The 19,721-nt window shown below is 38.1% G+C and overlaps 1 protein-coding gene across 1 annotated transcript in view; it reads left to right on the forward strand.

Annotated features, from left to right (window-relative positions):
* ST6GALNAC3 (ST6 N-acetylgalactosaminide alpha-2,6-sialyltransferase 3) overlaps positions 1 to 19,721 on the forward strand; it is a 213,031-nt gene that overhangs the window by 135,167 nt on the left and 58,143 nt on the right. The window contains exon 3 of the mRNA XM_041421850.1: positions 5,730 to 6,139. Within this exon, the coding sequence (XP_041277784.1) occupies positions 5,730 to 6,139 (410 nt within the window). The remainder of the gene's footprint in view (positions 1 to 5,729; positions 6,140 to 19,721) is intronic.

Raw genomic sequence — 19,721 nt, forward strand, 5'->3', positions numbered from 1 at the left:
GTTGCTTCCTGCCACCTTTCTATTTTTAAGCCTTTTTTACCAATTGAACTATCAAGAGTGTTCCAATATTTTATTATTCCAGAAGAAAATACTAGTGTAGGCTTATTTAAAAGATGTCACTTTCCATAAAAGTTCAGCTGGAAATCAGGAAAAATGAAAAAAGTGAAAGGGACTGTTTTGTTAATGTGAACTCCCATTCTTTCACCTTTTCATAATAAAACAAAATGTTTACTTGGAGGAGCATTTTAACTCTATTTTAGAAAATTACATAAATACAATTTTTGAAAAATAGAAAGATATTTTGATCAAGCTGGACATGGCTTTTATTCAATTTTAGTAAATGTTGTTTTATAAGATTATCATGAGAGATGTGATCTTTGACTTCTCAATTTTTTGCCTTATAATAAAGTAGTGAAAGATACCTAAAATACGTAACAAGACCTGGTTTTATTCTTTATAGGTTATATACTTGATTCTTTCTACTCAGGAATTTCTCACGTATATTTGAGGCATTTGGTTTTCGCCTCTTGGTATCATGAGATGTACTTAATTCTTGCTTTGTTTCAAAGCTGCCTGTATTGTTCCCAGTAGGAGCAGCAAAATCAACAACATTCTGCTGAGCATTTGCTGTGCTGTATCTTGAAGGAGGTAGGAGCTGGCATGGAGTTGTCTGGAGCCGTCTCAAAAGTGAGAAAGATGACACTGCATCACTTTGCACTGTGATTCGTGTTTGGAAGGTTTCAGTTTCTGGTTTGCTTTTTTTTTTTTTTTCCTCCCTTTCCATGAGAAAGAAAACTAAAATGTTTCAAAAATACCCTTGCTGCTTGAAAGTTTAGATGGGGTGGGTGACTTTGGCCCACAAGTTTCAACTTCTGCTCCAAGATACTTGTTCAGGCAAAGGGCTGGTACAGCCCCTTTAAGGAGCTGTAACAAGAGCTGCAAATCAAACAGTTCTCTAACAACTGGGTCAGTGTATATAGAAAGACTTTCAAATACAGTTATTTATTCAGTCTCCTGCTCTAAGATTAGTCCCATTATGTGCCTCCTATGCACTCCCTTCCAATTCATTCAATTTAAATAAAAACTTTCGCCTAGAACTCATGTACAGTGACATTCATCTAAATAAAATATCCCAGGCACTTGAGTCTCAGGAACAGTCTTATGAAGCAGCAGATCATATTCTATTTATTTGGAAATGTGATGCATGTTGATGTTGGGCTTATCTCAAAATAATGCCAAAATGTTAAAATCTTTATGAAATCTTAACATTAAATTTTATGAAGACAGATGTTTGCTGGGATGTGATACTGAGGGCTAGGACCAAAATAACTCCTGAGGGTAAAAAACCCACAATATTGCCATAGTGGGGAATAGGGAACAAACACAAACTCAGGGCAATCAGACCTGTCTTTTTTATAATTTTTATCATTTTTTGCTTGATGTTAGTAATATAATGTAAGTTATATACAGTGCTGTACTATTTTGGTAGTGCTTGTTGGGTGAACACACAAATATAATCTTTCTTTTCTTTTGATGTGCTGAATTTTTTCCTAGAGAAGCTTGGTAAGTCTTTTCTCCCAGTCAGAGGTCTGAAGAAATTGAGTAAGCTTAGATAAACCAGCTTGTTTAATCACTGAAACACAGGAAAAATTAAAATACATTTTTTCCTTGTAAAGTAGAGGAAAGCAATAAAAACATTGCCAGACGTTTAATGCCTCTCTTGTACCTTTCATTTCAAAGACCTCAAAAGAACATCAAGAAGAATAAAGGCAAAATCTATTCCCTATTGGCATCATTATAAATGTTGTATCCTCTGAAACTCTAAAGACGTCCAAGAAGAGTAGAAGAATAAATGGCAGTGAAATAAAGAAAGTCCCTCTGGAGCTTTGTTCAATCGGCTTTGTTAGAATTCACTCAAATAGGATGATTATAAGAAAAGATCTCATTTGTTTCAACATTAAAGGAGCAAATTAATATGTGGCAAGCTGCTAATAATTGCCTCATTATGTAGTGAATGGGCATTGCGTCCAATTTACAAAATCACAATCATATTGTTAAAGTAACAATTGAGAAAGTTTAGTCGGAGTTGCCTAACTATCTGTGTGATTAGCTGTGGGATCCAGAGTGGAACAGAGTTGGTGGTTGGAGAGAGCTCTCCACCGGTCTATTGTGCTAAGGAGCCACAAGAGAAATTCAGCTTTTCATTAGTGGAAATTCCATCTGCAGAGGACCTGAGCTGGGTTTGGTCCAGCTGAGGAGTGGATCTGGCAGTCTGTGCTGAGACCAGAGCCTGGTGTGTGTCTAGCCTGTCCAGATATTGTTCTGTGGTCAGAGTCCTGGCCTGAGATCATCCCCACGTGGACTTCAGCAGATGTACAGGGCTGTGGCTGGGAAACTTGGTGATCCAAGATCTGTGCCATTGGGAAATCTACCCGTAAAAATAGTTCTGTAGTTGGAATTTCAGTCTCCTGGTGGAGACACTGGAAGTGGTGGGGGAGTTGTCAAATTTGGAAAGTAAGCAATTTTCCAAATATTGAAATCCTGTGTGGAAGAGAATCATGTTTTGTGACCTACTTTAGTTGGATTTGCTTGTGACCTTTTCTAATTCTGGCTGATTTTGTTATTTAATGATTTGACCTTTGATTCTGTGAAGCCACTTCAGTGCTAAATGCAAAGATTTAATAACTAGAACTGTTTGATAAGTGACCTTTATTACACAGCTATTTCTCTTTGCTAGAGAAATGGCACTGTTTTGTGAGTTCTAATTCACAGTTTTAATTATCTTTTCTATTGTCTGTAAGCTTGCACAGGAAATGGAAAGGTCAGACATTTCATTTTCTTTACTGATTAAAATGTAAGTGTTCCTCAACAGTTACAATGTATGAGTCAGGAAAAAGATGGGACTATTTGTCAGAACCATACCTAGCTACTCTGCTGAGGTCTTCTACATCCTTCTGGTCAGCAACAAAATGAACAATTTTCTAGCAGCAGTAATAGCTCAGCCCCCTTGCTGTTTAGAGGTGGGATAAATGTCTAAGTACATGAAAAGAGAAGAAAACCTGAATGGTTCTTAATGTTTTTGTCTTTAACTTGTGTATGTGTGATGCAAGTGAATGAAGATCTTGTGAGAGGTGAACCTTGGCCTGATTTTCAGGGTTCACAGAGGATAAGCAGTAACAGAACAAGTTTCAGTGTGGTCCTGCCAGTCTGTTTCAATCCCACTGCTGCTGGACCATCTCTGCAGATGAGAGGGCAGCCTGGACTGCCTGGCAGACCCATTTGTATTGTATGTGGATAAATGTGTGTCACTGGAACCACCCTTCTCCTCTGTAACACTTAGAAACCAACCCCACCAACTGGTGGCCTGTCTTCATATGGGGCTCAGTGAGTGAATATTGATGTGTGTTTTCTCATATGTTGAGGGAGATATGATGCAAAAAGATGATGAAGGCAGTGGATGATTCTGGAATCAGTGGAATATCTATCATGGGTGTCAGTCTCCTAACTCTGTCTGGGATCTCTGTTGGGAACTGTGCATACTGGGACATGTAAAATCTCTACATTGTAAATATATTTATTGTGAGATAGAGCTGGGAGGGGCTTAGCCTCTGGCTCTGTTCAAGAAGAGCAGATTATATGTTGACCTGGTGTAGGCATGCAGTATTATGAAAGCACTTTATAAATTGGAACAAGATAAATGAATCACAACAAAAGAGCTAGAAAACCAGGGAACACAGTTTCAGGAGTGAGTGTACTCAGCTTATTCAAGCAGAGCAGTTGCACTCAGTGAATAGAAAATGTGCAATGCATTTCTAACTAAGGGGAGGAAATTCAAACAATTCCAAATTTAAGAGAGCAGTTCCATTTTAATGGAGAAGGAAGAATTTAGTGAAAAAAGCAGCTCTGAGGATGAGACAAATTTAAATAGAACCAAATTCTTGACCAAATTGGCTTTTCCTATCTAGCAGTTTCATATTCAGCATTTGTTATTTTGAAAGTTCACCCTGAAAGCTATAAATTAATCTACTGGGTCTGTAACAATTCACTTCATGCTGGAAAATGAGTTATGCTCATGGATTTGTTTAGGTCATCCAGCCATGTCCTCGTAATGTATCTTAGAGAGAATTTCTGTAAGTAAGCAGTAAACAGAAAGAGTGCTGTGTTCAGCTGCATCTCCTGGGATTTCATCCCTGCTCTCAGAGAGCCATGCAGGACAGCTCTCTAAAACTATACTAGCTATAGGAAATGCGTGGTGTTCTGTAAAGGAAACATTGACAATGCTTTTGCATTCAGTCAGGAATCTTTAGCTACTGATTTAGGAAATAATGTTTTCCTGAACCAGCCACATAATGAAATCAAATCAATCAAAACAGAGAAATCAAAGCTTTGAAATTGTAAAGTTTACTGCACAAGTCATGCAGGATGCACCTTAATTCAGTACAATATTTGTCACCCAAAGATGAGACATTTTAGCTCTTACAGTTTGGCTTTCTTAAGATGTTTATCTCTTGTCCTTGCATTATTCTCCCTTATCAAAGAATTCGGTTTTTTGTCAGCAATTGCATCCTGGGTTATAGTGGTCAAATGTAGGCAGGCAATTCATCTACATCAGCTAAATGAGGTGTGATTTTGAAGAGAAATAACCACAAGTCTGATCAGAAAAGCACCTAGCATCCTGTCAGAGTAAATGTCCAAAGACCATGAAGGGAATTTTTTCTAAAATATACTAAACTGAGGTCACTGGCTCCCAGCTGTGAGCATGACAGAGGATCAAATCTATTACTATACGAAAATTGTAGGTTATCTCTGACCTGGATGATCTTGTGTGGGTTTTTTTTTTTGATGGATCTAGTTTTCATTTGATTTCAGTTTTTAACTGAACTCTTTATGCAATCCAATTTAATTAGAGGGCATTTCATTTTAGTCTGTAGGTACAAAACAACAAACAGACATTTACTCTTTGACAAATGGAGCATCAGATAGGTCTTTATATCTCTGTTAGAATATTTTTTCTATTTTCCATTCATACTGGAATAATAGCACCCTAGAACATGGTCACAGAATACTGTCTTTGACTACAGTTTTCTCAGGATTAAGTTCCTAGTTCAGGTGTCACCGGTCCCTCTACCTCTCATTTTCCATGGATCATAACCACTCTCTGGAGAGAACAACATACTCCTCTGTCCACATCTTCTTTCCAACTGCAAGATTTTCATACTGTTAGATTGCTTTTTAGAGATACATTTCACGTTCGAACTTTTGTCACAAATTTGGGAACTATTCATTCAGACACAAACACAGTTAATGTACAGTTAAACTTCCAGCATTACTTTTTTTCAGTAGGTTTTTTTGTATTGCTGACAACACCTTGTTCAAAGAGAAGCTATTGATCTAAATATTGCTTTCCACTATTTCTTTATTTCCTTGTTTTTAAATGAAAAGAGTAACATTTAGAGGGAAAAAAGAAATTATTATTTGTATAGTTGACTTTGCAAGGTGGGAACAAAGGCAAAGATTGGAGCTGCCTATTTCACTGAAAAGGTTTGCATTTGTAGCGGTAGAGTTTTCGAGCAGCTCTGCTAGATGGTGATTGTGGTTTTGTTTTTCTAAAGAGAAGTGTTGCTATCCATTTGTTGTACTGTACCTCTTTTTCTTTTTAACTGAATTTTCAGTCTTCATGTTTTACAGAGAAAAACTTGCAATGTAAATTATTGCTTCCTGTCTTCCAGCCTCTACAACTTGACTGTGACCTCTGTGCCATTGTTTCAAACTCGGGGCAGATGGCTGGCCAGAGGGTGGGCACTGAGATAGACAAGTCCTCCTGCATATGGAGGATGAACAATGCTCCCACCAAGGGCTATGAGGAAGATGTTGGGAGGAGGACAACCATAAGAGTGGTCTCTCACACAAGTGTGCCTCTCCTGCTCAAGAATCCCGAGTACTTTTTCAAAGAAACCAACAACACCGTTTATGTGATCTGGGGTCCTTTTCGAAACATGAGGAGGGATGGGAATGGCATTGTGTACAACATGCTGAAGAAAACTGTTGACAGCTACCCAACTGCCAAAATCTACGTGACAACGGAGAAGCGCATGAGTTACTGCGATGCGGTGTTTAAGAGGGAGACGGGAAAGGACCGGTGAGTCTTAAACGTGAGGAACAATTATAATAATGTTTGACAAAAGATACGTGAGAAAAGTCCATGCAGGATGTCAGCTACTAAATGAGTCCCCAGATATGTTTTTAATGGATTGTTGTATGGGTTTGACTGTTATAAGCACTTGATGAGGCAGCAGCTAGGCCCCATTTACCCCACCTACGCTACCTTCTGTTCATGCCATTGCTGTTGGCGTGAATCCCAAAAATATTGGAAGTCTTCCTGAAATGTTTTCAAAGCTGTGTGTTGTTTTCAGCTCAATTTACTATTGATTAAATTGACATTTTATTTGAAGAGGATAATCCTACACAAACAACATTTCCAAATGCACAACCTCAGGATAATTCTGGATATTGCATTTTCTTCTCTGCTGAGATTCACTGCAGCTTTTCTTCAAACACAGACCTCAGTGTTATGCATTATTTCTGTTTCTTGGTGAAAATGGGTTATCAGACGTACTGGAATAGATTTAGGTTTTTACCAGTATTATGCTGAAATTCTATTTTCTATGCTTGATAATGTGTATTTATGCTACTCAAGTGGGGCTGTAAGAAGTGAAGGTGTGAGAACTGTTTGGGCTAGCATGTTCAAAGCAGAAACTGGATTTGTGGAATTAAGACCACAAATTTCAGGAATTTGTAACCAAGCTGCAAAAATTCAGGTAATCTGTATTTTGGCATGGAAGAGCACCTGTCACACATACTCACCTGAGCTAACTAGGAAGGAGTTTCCAGATCACTGCTGTGCCTTAATATTAATTTTTAAATTTATGCATCATGAATTTGAGGTTGGAAAGGACTGTTGCTATTCTGACCAAATTAAAGATACAGGTTTTCACAAACAGCTTAACATAGTCTGAATTTTTGACTTAGCTTTTGAAGTAGAAAAGCTTGTTATCTCAAATGTACTTGTTTCACTATGTTATTAAACTGTCAGAACTTGGTGGCAGTTGATTTTTCCTATTTTTCAAACTGTTGGAGCATAAGGAGGAGCCTGCCCCTGTTCACCAAGTGCACATATTGCTGCTGTGGTTCTGGAGTTGGAGGGGGTTCATATATCTCATAAAGGTATCAAGGTTATCATGGCTTCTTTAGTTTCACTGAGCAAACTGATAACCAGAGGCTAATAAATACACAAGATCCCTTCTTGAAAAATGACCTTTAATAATCCAAGTCATCCTGTTTACATATTAATCAAGCTAAATATGACCACGGGTACGTTATTGTATTGCTGTACATAAATTTGTTTATATTTATGAGTCAGTCAGGTCACAGCGACTTTACATTACTTCATCAAAATCCTTATTGTGAGATTAGACCTTGAAAAAATATCCTCTTTTTCCTATGAAAGAAGGACATCTCATCATTCAATGTCAAAGTGTCCTTCTCTCCAGCCTAATCCATTCCTCTTCAACAAATTAACACATCTCAGGTTTTTATAGTTACGCAATTAACATGATACAAATGCTTCTTTTCATGTAAAAAACAGATTGAGTTTCTCTCAGAGCTTATAACAAAATTCTTAAACAACCTAATGTCAAAATGGCCTATGTTCTTTTTCCTTAAGTTTCACATTGCAACAGCAATAATTTTTTGTGAGCCTGTCTCACGTCCCTTCACGCTGTTTGTGCACCTGCGTCCCTTTGACACCAAGGGAAAGCTCACCACTTCTCACAGTGGCAACTAGGTAACATCCTTCTATCTATCTACTGAAACTTTCATTTTTAGTCCTGCTTTTCCACATCAAATACTTAGTGATGTTTTTAACATCATTTTGTGATTTTGTCATGCAGAAACAAGGGAAATGATTGATGCATGAAATGATGAACGCCTTCTGTATCTCAAGAAAACATCTTGCAGTTCCCTAGTAATCGGGGACTTCAGTTTGGAAACTGTTTCATTTTCTGTAACATCTTCAATTTGCAGGACCTGTCTTCTGTTTCTAGGGAGGGTCATGAGACTGTTATGTGGCATTTGTGGAAGCAGTAAATGGAGAGCACAGGAGATTTGTGGGTGATGAAAATACTTTCACACATTGTGCCAGGCTATTACGATGCTGAGACAGACTCGGGTTCCTCAGCCAAATATTCCTTCAGATCCTCAGAGAAACATCAATCCTTGCTTGGAATATTAGATTGAATAGAGGTCTGGTTCGACATGTTTGCAGCAAAAATTCTGGAAGGAAACCAATTTAAACTCATTTTTTAAAATGTACTGAGTGAATTGAAACTACATCTATTTTAGTTTAATCCTAAAATACTGTCTTTCTGTTCAGTGTATGCTATAGTGCATAGTAAGATTGCAGCAGATTTCTAGTCTGTCGAGCATTTAATGAGTTTTCTGTTTCTACTCTTTGATGTACAATCTTTTTAGGTAATTAGCGGGACTTTTCAGTAGTTTCATCCTTGTGGTACTCAAGTTTTTAAAAGATTTTGTGAGAAGCAGCTAACAGGTAGGTGCTGCAGTCACTTTTTTACTGCAGAAAAGCTCTGGTCCTGCAGTGCTGACATGGGAGCTTTATCCCTGACTTCACTGGGTGCAGCTCCAAAATCCACAGCTTTGGTAGTGATGAATGATTTATTACTGATGCATGGAAGGAACAAGAATTGCCTCTGAGTAACTTTGAACAAACAGTGGTTTTTATTTTGTAATGCATTTTTTAATTCTACAGTAGTACAAAATACCCTCTGATATGGGCTGTCCACAGTGGGTAATTAACCTTGCATGAGTGTTAAGAATCTAGGGAACATATGTTCTTTCTGAGAGTATTTGTTAGTGAAGCAGTTGAGTTCAAGGTGGGGAATGCTCATCCACTTTGAATAATTGTTGTACATAAATAATATTCATTACCAGACATTCACAATTTTTCATTAATGCATTTTACTTGGTACTTCCCTAGAGGGAGCATAAAGCTGGCAGCTTCTTCCAATACTTCACTAATGTGCTGGTGTATTATATATATATTTACTCAAGTGAAAGGATTTAAAGAGATATTAGCTAGTTACGAAATGTGCCATCTTTGTATGTACCTCAATCCAGATAAGTGGTTCTAAAGCCATCTATATCTCTGCCATGCAATACAAATATAATGCTATATGATATAATAACATTTAATTGGTAATAACAGAGAAAACTGTAGTCTTCATTAAAGCAGCAAAGCTAATTCTGGTCTGATAAAGTGTACTGAGCATCCCTAAATAGGTTTTAATTAGCTGGCACCAAAGCTTCACCACCCTTAGGGAGGGTAAAATTAATGGAAACCAGCAGCAAATAGATCAGTGCTACTGGATGTTCTTGCCTTAGGTGAAGGTGATGAGAAAGAAAGGAGTGTCTTTTAAGGATCATTTAGAAAACAGTCTGCGTTAAAAGTCACTTTCAACAAGCAATGCTACAATGAATCTGTGCTGGTATCAGCAAAGCAGTCTGATGTTTCCTGGACTGCAGGAAAACTCCCTTTGTGTTTCTACTCCATTTGTGTATCTCGGGCCAGCCCCTGGGCACTGCAGCTCCCAGTGAGGGAGGGCCCAGCCCCACATGCCCCTGGGGGCTGGCAGGGGGCTCAGAGCCCCCTGTCCCGCTGCACAGGGGAGGTGTCCAGCCCCAGCAAACAGCCAGAGCTGATGTGCTGGTGCTGCTCAAAGAACAGCTTAACCACGTGTTTGTAGTCACTCTTCTTGTGAGTAACTGCTGAAAAGAGCCTGCTGGGCTCTGCTGGAGAAATGTATCCTGAGCTCCTAAAATTCCCAGCAAGAGATGTGAGGTGGTGTTTGGAAACCCAGCCGGTTTGGTAGACAGAGGACTTTCCACATGCACTGTCTTAACTCTGACAGTGCTCATCCCATACCCAATCAGTTCAATTCAACAACATTTTGTAAAGATTATTAGCTACACACACGTCTTCAGGAGGCAGGTTCACTGAGCCACATTTGCAGTCAAATGACTGTTTCTGAAAGGCTTCTGTTGATACCGTGGACAATTCTGAAGAAACAAAATTGCTTTTGTGCTTCTCTTCCAGAAGTTCTTAGTTTCCTCAGTTCATGCCAGATGGTGCTATGTGTTAGGTTGTGAGAAAGCTGTTTTATCATTCAAGGCAGAAAGATGTATCATTCTGATCGCTGACTTCTGCATCAAGATTCAAAATTTGGGGTTGTGTTCGAGCTGCCATTTTACTCAGTTCTGCTCACTAATTATTTATTACTTCAGTGATATACGAGATCTATATTATATCTCTGTCATTTAGAGCTAGAAAATTACATTCATCTAAGGCTTGGATTGACACTGTTAAGACAACTGCAGTCATCACAGCTTCACCTCAGCTAATATGTACTTTTTCATGTGTCTGACTAATCTGCATGAAGCTATAGTCTTGTAAAAATGTCATTGAAATGAATAAATGAAATTGCATTCTCTGAGGTTCAGGTAGCTGCAGGTTCTATTGTTTGGTGATATTCCCTGTGAATTGAGGCAGTAAAGCTGTCAGTGTCCAGAATATCAGAGTTTTGTGCTGTGTTTCTGGTTGTTGGCTTGAATGAAATACTATAGGAATGATATTTTCATTTTTTGTCTTGCTTTCATATATATATTTTCTCTATCATATATGATAGTTTCTCTATGAAAGTTATTCGGAGGAAATATAAAAGATTAGCTAGTGTTGCTTAAAATTTGCAGAAAGCAGTTCTTCCTTGGGAAGCTGTGAACATTGACACTGAGTTTGGTTCAGAGAGTTAAATTCTGGCACTTGGGAAGTATGTCCCATCAGTACTTTGTATTAAAGTAATTTAAAAAAAAGGAATTTCTGGAAGATGAGTAAAAGTTAATTTCATTTTGAATAGAAAATGAGCAGAGTTAGGGAATATCAGTGTCTTTAAATTACAGAACTTTAGGAATAAAAGGATGAAAAAACTGATTCAGACTGACAGAGGAAATGTATAATGCCTGTTGGAACTTCTTTAAGGACAAAGATTAACTGTAGTTTACAGTTTGCTGGGGTCTTTATCATGGTGATGTAATATCTGCTGCTGCACCAGTAAAGTCAGCAAAAGGTTCTCAACTGCCCATGAGCATCTCAGCAACCCCAAAAATACATGTTTGATACAGTGACTGTTTTTCAAGTACTTGACAGTGGATCTTGAACTATTGCTTGGTACTTCCATTCTTTCTTTTTATAAAGTAATTCCTTCAAAAAATGCTAATGGATTTGTCCATCTTAATTCATAAAGGGTTTAAATAGTTTCATTGTCAGACAAGACTGCTTTATTACCTGAAAAAACAAGGGTCTAAAGCATGAAACCTTAATGAAATAAATAGATTTTTCATTATAAAACACTTAAAACCTCAACATCTATTGCTGTTTGTGGTCAATCACCAGATGGTTAACAACTGTTTGGGGGTTTATATCCACTCTTCCATTTCCTGGTAAAACACCAGTTGTTCCTGAGTGTTCTGCATTTATTCCCTGCAGCCCATTAGTAACTGCATTTATATTCTTTATGAAGATTTTCCTAATTAAGATGAACACTTTTCTCTATTAGGCAGATGGAACTCAATAGAAGAAGTCCATTCTTTATTAACATGCCAGTAAATGCTGCTCAGAGCGCCAGCACTTCTAAGGAACACAGCTCCTACTACATTACACTAATTACACAGTAAAGTGAAACTTTATTAAAAAATATCAATATTAGCTATTATTTTGTGATAAAGCTGTGGCTGCATATAGATTGGTGTGAGCTTAGAGACCTATTGATTCTGCAGTGGTTGCTGACTATAGCCATGGAGTTGTTCCTTTTTAATTAATGATTAAAGACAAAGAATATATAATCAGGATCTACTCTATCATTGTGCATTTTCACATGTTCTTTGAATTTATCCATGTATGTCTTCTAATTTATCAAATCTTCTTCAAGTGCCACGGGATCTGTTTTCTGCTTCTGATGAACTGTATGTTAAATCTTTACAGTGTTTGGTGTAGCCCTGTGCACACCTTTTTCATCCTGTGCTTTAAATACTCTGCAGCTTTTATTATTATGAGAGAATTGCTGGTACCTCTCAGAAGGAACTGTGCATATGGATGGGATTCTGGATTCAGTCCTTGAGGGTCCCTTCCAACTCAGCATATCCTGTGATTCTGTGATTTTCACATGCCATGAACATCCACCTTTGGAAAGGATGATGTAAGTCAGTGACTCATGCTGGCAATCCTGGTAGCATCCTGGATTGCAGGGCTTCCAGTTTTGCTGCTGGTGGTGAGAATATTTTATGGTTGCAAAGGAAAAAAGTATTGGAGAGAAAAATTAGCAGAAGCATAGGTTTTGAATGAAGCCTTTGGTGTTCATCTTCCATTGTTCAATGTTTTTCACTTCTCAGATCACAGTGTATAAGACAGATATTGATGTTCCTAAAGGAGCTTAAAATTTTGAAGGAATAGAAAAATTTTTTGAAAAATCTAGACTTAAAAAAAAAAAAGATATATCAAACTATTTATTAAAATTCAGCCTTGCTGCCAGGTGTAGTAATTGTCTTGAAAAACACAGAGTGATTACCATTGAAGTCTATACTTATTACCTGTTGTCACACAGCAATTCTTTTCTAAGAGATATTAAACATATTGGAAGATAAATGTAATGTTGCTATTGCTTAAGTGTGATACCTCTTGGTTACTGTTAACTGTGGGGTTTCTAATGGAAGCTCCCTAAAGAGCTCTGAGCTGAATTTATAGTGCTAAGTAAAATAAAATACTGCAATCAAACTGCATGAGATGCACTGGGAGGTTTGTGCTGCAGAGCCGCTGCTCAAGTGAGGATAGCAACTTTATGAGACAGGGAGTAAGACTCTACAATAATGTCTTGCTTTGGATAGAGAAGAGTTTCTGTACATCTATCCACCCACTAGCTAGTCAAATTTATTAGAAACTACTTTTATAAGAAAAGATGTATAAGAACGATACATATCTCACAGAATGGTATTTAGAAGAGATTGTCATCTCAAAGCTTTGTACAAGAAAACAACACAGTAAAAGAAAAGCTCTTTGAAAGTAGAAAAAGTTTAGCCTGAACTTATGTTCAAGTATTTTATCTTAAAATGTAGAAAGATTAGTAAACAAATTCTGCATGGGAAATTTAATTAGTAAGAAGTCAAGCCTCTGTGAGACCTCACAGGTAGGAGAAAAACTAAGGGTAAATGGGAATTTTTTTGACTCACTATGTTAATTCAGAACTCATTGTTAACTAGGTGCTTGCTTGTGCACATCTTTAATATGCATTTTTACCCAGATGAAAACAAAGCAGATGTTCTACATTTTTTTTATTTCTGTGTCTGTTATCCCACGTAAAGAATTTAGGCTGCAATTTCAGGACAGTGAAACTGTTCAAATATGTGGATCTATAGCACATGCCTTTGAAGGTGACTCAGGATTCATAGCAGGGCTTCTTGGGGAGCCTGATGTGCTATTGGGATATGCTACAGCCTGTGTTTAGAAACAATCACTCCTACACAGTTCCTGTGATGCTCAACTTCTCTGAGCTTTTAACCATGAGGCAACTCTGCATTTAAAGAGTGACGTGCACAAGAGCATCATGTACAATTTTTCTCAGAGATTCACATCTTCAGCAGGTTCTGGAACTTTCAACAGTCTGGAAAAAACATAACACTGAGTGGGGAATTATTATGAATCTTCAATCTTATGTCTTCACACAGTTTGTGTGAAGTCTCAGATATTGACCAGCATGGGGCTTAGTTTGTGTTTGAAGAGAAATAATTTTTAATACAGATGTTCAAAGATTCAGCTGTTCTATTTTCAGGATTTTGTAAGCAGTTCCTGATTGTGAGAGCATTCAGTACAGTTGGGACCATTACCAGAGACACTACTTAGAACCTGAGCAGCCCTGTCTGGTGCATTAGGATTCAGTAAACATGCAATTGCAGTAGAAGAAAAGGCTTTTAACTGCTCATATTTGTTCCTTAAATTTAGAGACTTCTTTTTCTTTGGTTTTTTGGGTTTTTTATTTAAATCAAGTCGTCCCAGTATGCATATCCTCTCTGCTCTAGTCCTACAGGTTACAGAAAGGGGACATAAACTCCCTGTCTAATAACATTCCCTACATGATTCATTAAAACTTTCAGAGCACAGAATTTTCTGCAAAGCTTTAAAAATTGCTGCAGATGATGTCACTAGTGTAGAAAAAGTCAGAGAAAGGAAAGAGTTAGCAGATGAAATTCTAAAAAACAAACATGCTTTTATCTTAACAATAAAAACAAAGATAAATGTCAGAAATATATGCTCTGTGTTCAGTTTGCTCTCCATATGTTTCAGAATTTTTCTTGAATAAATTCATTAGATTTTCTAGTACTTCTGTCTCCAGAAGGTGTCCTAAATATTTTCTATAAGAACATTTCTGAAAAATGTTGCAGGTATCGCTTAAGTCTCAAAATGCCTTTGTGAGGCAAAAGATATTTGTCCCCTTTTTACAGCCTGACTGCTCTGAGAGAAAAGGACACTAGGGGAAAGCAGAAACTATTGCTGTGCAGAAATTCATGCCCATAGGGCTTTTTGAATATTGTATGCTTACTATAAAGGCATTTCAATCTCATACAGTCCTAATTCGGGGTTGGAATGGTCAGGAAGTGCAGTGTGGAACAAATTTCTGCTGCCCTATAACCTGTTTTCAGCCAAACATGGTAATGTTACCACATTTCCTTCCATATGAAATCTGCAGCAGTCTCTTGACATTTTAAAATCAATCAAAATATCAGGAAAAGAAAATAATCTAAAGAGTAAATGCAAAGCAGTATTCCTGTAAAAGAAGATTTTTCAAGTATTTTTTTTTCAAGTATTATCAATATTCTCTGTCCATGCATTTCAGCATTCTTTACACGCCTTTCTAGCCCTTTAGGAAATGTGAGTAGTGCTGGTCATGTGTAGCTTTTTCTTTTATCAAGGGAGAATTGTGTCTTTGCCAGAGCTCAGTGGTTGTGGATTTTCGCTTGCTCTGTTTGTGCTGCTCTGATTTTATATAAGTGATGGCACTGTAGAAATATGTTTTGTATTTGGGAGAAGAAGCAAGCAGTGGTCCTTAACTCCTTGGGGCTAATTTCATGGTCTGAAATTGCCTTTACCTCCCCTTCCAAGAATGCACAGTGTTCAGGAGAGTTGGATTTCGCCTTCACCGTACAGAATGTGCCAGGGACTCTCAGCTGCAGTGACATCCCATCCCTTCGCACTCCTAGAGTGTGTGTCTTGCTCATGGAGTGCCTTTTGGATATGAAACTTCGTTTAACTTTGGAGAGGACATCCCCAGGGTATCCTCAAGCTTTATGTACTGCACAGATCTGTCCAATCACTTCCTGCCAAGCTGCACTGCTTTGCTTGGTTAGAAGGAAGGCAATGAATGGGGGAGTAGCTAAAGCCAGTTCAGTATTTATCAGTGGGAAACACAGGATTTCAGGCACTATTTCTGGATATGGTTTAGGATGGTACTTGGAAATCATACATTGAGGGAAGGCTTATTCCAGTTTCCCTTCCAAGCTCCTAATTTTGGATCTCTTGGTAGTTTTCCATTGTTTTTGAAATAATCACCACTGGTGTCATAGAAATTTGACCTGTTTCAGGGTAGCACAAGCAAGAGAAGCTCCACATGTTTTCCTTAAACTTCTTTGGTCTGCATTCCAGGCCTGAGACTGGCAAGTAATAGAAACATTTTCTTCATTATTACTTTACATTTTTCCTTGGGGCTCTCATACTGATTTCAAAACCATGGTCATCATTACTCCGAAACTGTGGCATTAATACATTGGTCTTTGTGGGTGGATTATAATAGGAAGTTTCAAAGTAATTGCCCACTAATATGAGAGGTGGATGTATAGTATTCTATTGCTCGTAATGCAACCATTAAAATAACAATTATGTGATAATGAAAGGACTCATTATGCTTTAGTTTATCTTTGCATAAAGTTAATAGCTAATGAAAACAGGAAAGATTATATCTAATTACATTTTACATTACTTTTGCACTTCCCATAAAGAGAAAATTTTGCACAGAATTGTAGCTTGGCGTGCCTCGGTACTAAGTCTGTGTCCACTCTCCATGTGCTTGAAATTACTGTTTTAAGACCAATAGTTGCATGGTCTTCTTTATCAAATGCTACACATAGTCTTCACAAAGAACATTTTGAGAATAAGTTATCAGAGGGAGTCAAATTTGCAACATGGCTATGGTGAACATAAATTTAAAAATAAATCTAGTTTTTCAGGTTTGAAGCATTAGAAAAATGAAGGCAGCTTGACACCAAATCAGTCAGTAGAATCCTGTCTCTCTTTGGGTGAATGAGAAATGTCAAACAGGTACATCACCTACCATCTGTGGCAATTTTGATTCAGTATTGTGTGCAATACTGAATCAAAGTATTGGCAGGCAGGTGAGCAAGTTTCTTTTCTATTGTGTCCAGGGGTGGAACATGCAAGAACAAATAGCAAAACTGGGCTACGGCATGGATAGAGAAATCTCTCACTTTGTGTGTTAGGATACTAAGCTCTGAGTGAAGAATGTTTGGTTCAGGAATGCATAGCTAGAGCTCCCAAGTTATCTTAATGGAAAGAAGGCTAATTAGAATGAAGACATTTCGGTGTTTTTATATACAGATCATACTACTCTGATTTTTAAAGATGCAGCAAGATTGTCCTCTACTTTTCAATATTTTGCATATTTTTAAACATAATTTTTTTGTATGTTACCTTTAAATGCCAAATTCATGGAGATGGGAGTTATATAATCTAATCCATTTCACTCCAGAACAGAATTAAGATATTAATTAAACAGATACAAAGTATAATTGTGTTGCTTTTAGTAGGTATTATAAGAAATTACATGAATAGAAAATCTCTTTGGTATAATTGCATGATATTTAATTAATTTATCTTCCAGTGAGCTCAGTGGTGGGCTGAGTTTGTGAGCCACAGTGTGCATGGTTTTAGGGTGTTCAGAGTGTTTTAGGGTTACTGTCTGAGGCTCTGTTTGAGTGCCAGGACAGCTCAGTACATACTAAGGCACACCTTGTCTGTGAGTCTTGAGGCCTGGTCCCAAAAAATTTTAGTTTTCAAGCCTTCTCTTACACCTGTTTCAGACTCTTCCATTTGGATTAGTTAACTCAAATCACAAGCTGTAGTGTTGTCGCTGTGTTTTGCTTACAAACTCTTCTCTGTGCTTCTCTTACGCCTTCTGATTGCAGAATCACAGGATTGTTAGCGTTGGGAGGCTGACCTGGAGATCATCCTGTCCAGCCCCCTTGCCAAGGCAGGGGCACCGGAGCAGGTTATACAGCAACGCGCCCACATGCGTTTGCACTGTCTCCGGTGATGGAGGCTCCACGACTTCCCTGGGCAGCTGTTCCAGTGCTCTGCCACCACAGTGTAAAGAACTCGTTCCTCATGTTAATGTGAAACTTCTTTTGTCTCAGTTTATGGCCATTGCTCCTTCCTCTGTCCTGTTGCTGGGCTCCACTGAAAAAGAGTCGCCCACCTTTGACATATTTATATTGTTAATGAGATCCTGTCTCAGCATGCTCTTGTCCAGACTCAACGGGCCCAGCTCCCACAGTCTCTCCTCACAAGAGAGATGCTCCAGACCCCTCATCATCTCTGTGACCTCTGATGGACCTTCTCCAGCAGCTCCTTGTCTTTCTTATGCTGAGGGGGCCAGAACTGGTGACAGTATTTTTGATGTGCCTCACTAGGGCTAAGGAGAGGGGGAGGATCATCACTCTCAGCCTGCTGGCTGCACTCTTCCCAGTGGGATACTTGTTTCTCTATTACATGTTCCTTTCTTTTCTTCAAATATTTTTTCCTTTTCTGAAATTTTTACGGATATTTTGGACATTTTTTCCTCTTTTATTTCTGCCTCGTTGTTTGTAACTATGTCATCCATACAGCTTTCTTCTTTCAGCCTTTTGTCCTTTTATTGTAAAACATATTGCCTTGAACACGCCTCCCATTTTCAATACAATCTCTTTTAAAACAGCTCACAGACCTGCAAGGTATCTGATGAAGAGCAGCTTTTCCCTCTGTGCCCTTGCCCTTGTGCTTCCTCATTCACTTGAATCTTGGTGCAGAGCCCCTGAAAGTCTGCAGGTCTAGAACTGCAGATCTCAACTCAATACATCCAGTTCTTAAAACAAACCCAAAATATCACAGTGGGGCGTAGAAGCTGTGCGTGATTATTTATTGATGATTGTTGGTTACAGGAATTAAAACAGCAGGGAGCTCAGATTTTGATCAGAAACAAGTGATTTTTCTGTACACTTTTTATTGTAAAATGTGAACATAATATAAACCCATTGTGCTCCTGCTGTTAAATGCTAAGCCCTGGCCTGACCTGCTGTATGAACGGTGCATGTTCCCTGTCACACAGGTATGTAGCTCTGTATATGTGAGCATTGATTAAGGCTTAAAGCTGTTATAAGGCAATTTTTATGTATGTGAATATAGGATCTTTCACAACTGCTCTCAAGTGTGCCAGCCACCCAGCACAGTGTGAACTCCAAGTGAAAAGCAAAGGGATCTGGGGCTGGGCAGCCTTTCTGCGGGCTCCCTGCACAGGAGTGTTCACACAGAGTCTCTATTCATGTGCTGGCAATGAGCAGAGTGCATGTGCTTTGCTTTTTGTAAGCACTTTTCTATTATAAATGTACAAGATAGCCAGCCTGGCAGTGACTTTTAGGTCGATAATTATAATTTATTTGCTTTTAGTTTTTGTAACATCACCAACTGCTAAGGGAATTGATGCTTAATACATTTCTAAATAAGTAAAACAAAAGTATAAATAAATTATGCCTGGTTTATTAGTCCAGGTGTTTTCAGCATTGCTGAAAGTGGTTTGATGACAGCCACCAGCACTAGCAGTGGAAAAAAACCTTGATTTCACAGTGATTATTATCATTATAATAAACCATAATTGAAAGATTACAAAATTGATTCTTTTAAAAATTAATGTTGCATGAGTGAGCAGGCTCTGTGGCATTCAGATTTTTTTCAGTGTTACTTGGAAGGAAAGTGGCTTATTTTATTTCCTGGCAGAAAACTGCTGATTTTCAAACAATCACATTAGAGAAAACAGTCCCAGAGGGTTACAGGAGGCAACAGACCTGTGTCATTAGGCTTTACCCTTTCCTGATGGGTTCAGAGAAGAGCCAGAAACAAAAGAAAGTTACATTCATTATTGAGAGAGCCTTGGGAAAATCTGTTTGGCCAAGCAATTTTGCATGAAACGACTGAGGAAATATTTGACTGCAAAGAACATAAACTCCTTCCATCAATATGCAATTTTCTGCATCCATTTGTCCAAGTGATTATTAAGAACAGTTTCTAAATTTGCAGTGCTTTACAACTTCAAAGGGCTGTGAAAGCATCACCTAGTTAAATGGATGGAAGTGTTTTTTAATAAATAAAAAAAAAGACCAAAGTCAGTTGTAAGACAGGTTTAAAGTGCAAAGTGTTGAAAACAGCAGGAAACCTGAGGACCTGCAATACCAATCATCGGCTCCAATCAGGAACATGGAAACCACAAATTTATCTTTGA

The sequence above is a fragment of the Onychostruthus taczanowskii genome, unplaced genomic scaffold (genome assembly GCF_017590055.1).
Source record: "Onychostruthus taczanowskii isolate IOZ18803 unplaced genomic scaffold, ASM1759005v1 scaffold7, whole genome shotgun sequence".
NCBI classification, from domain to species: domain Eukaryota; kingdom Metazoa; phylum Chordata; class Aves; order Passeriformes; family Passeridae; genus Onychostruthus; species Onychostruthus taczanowskii.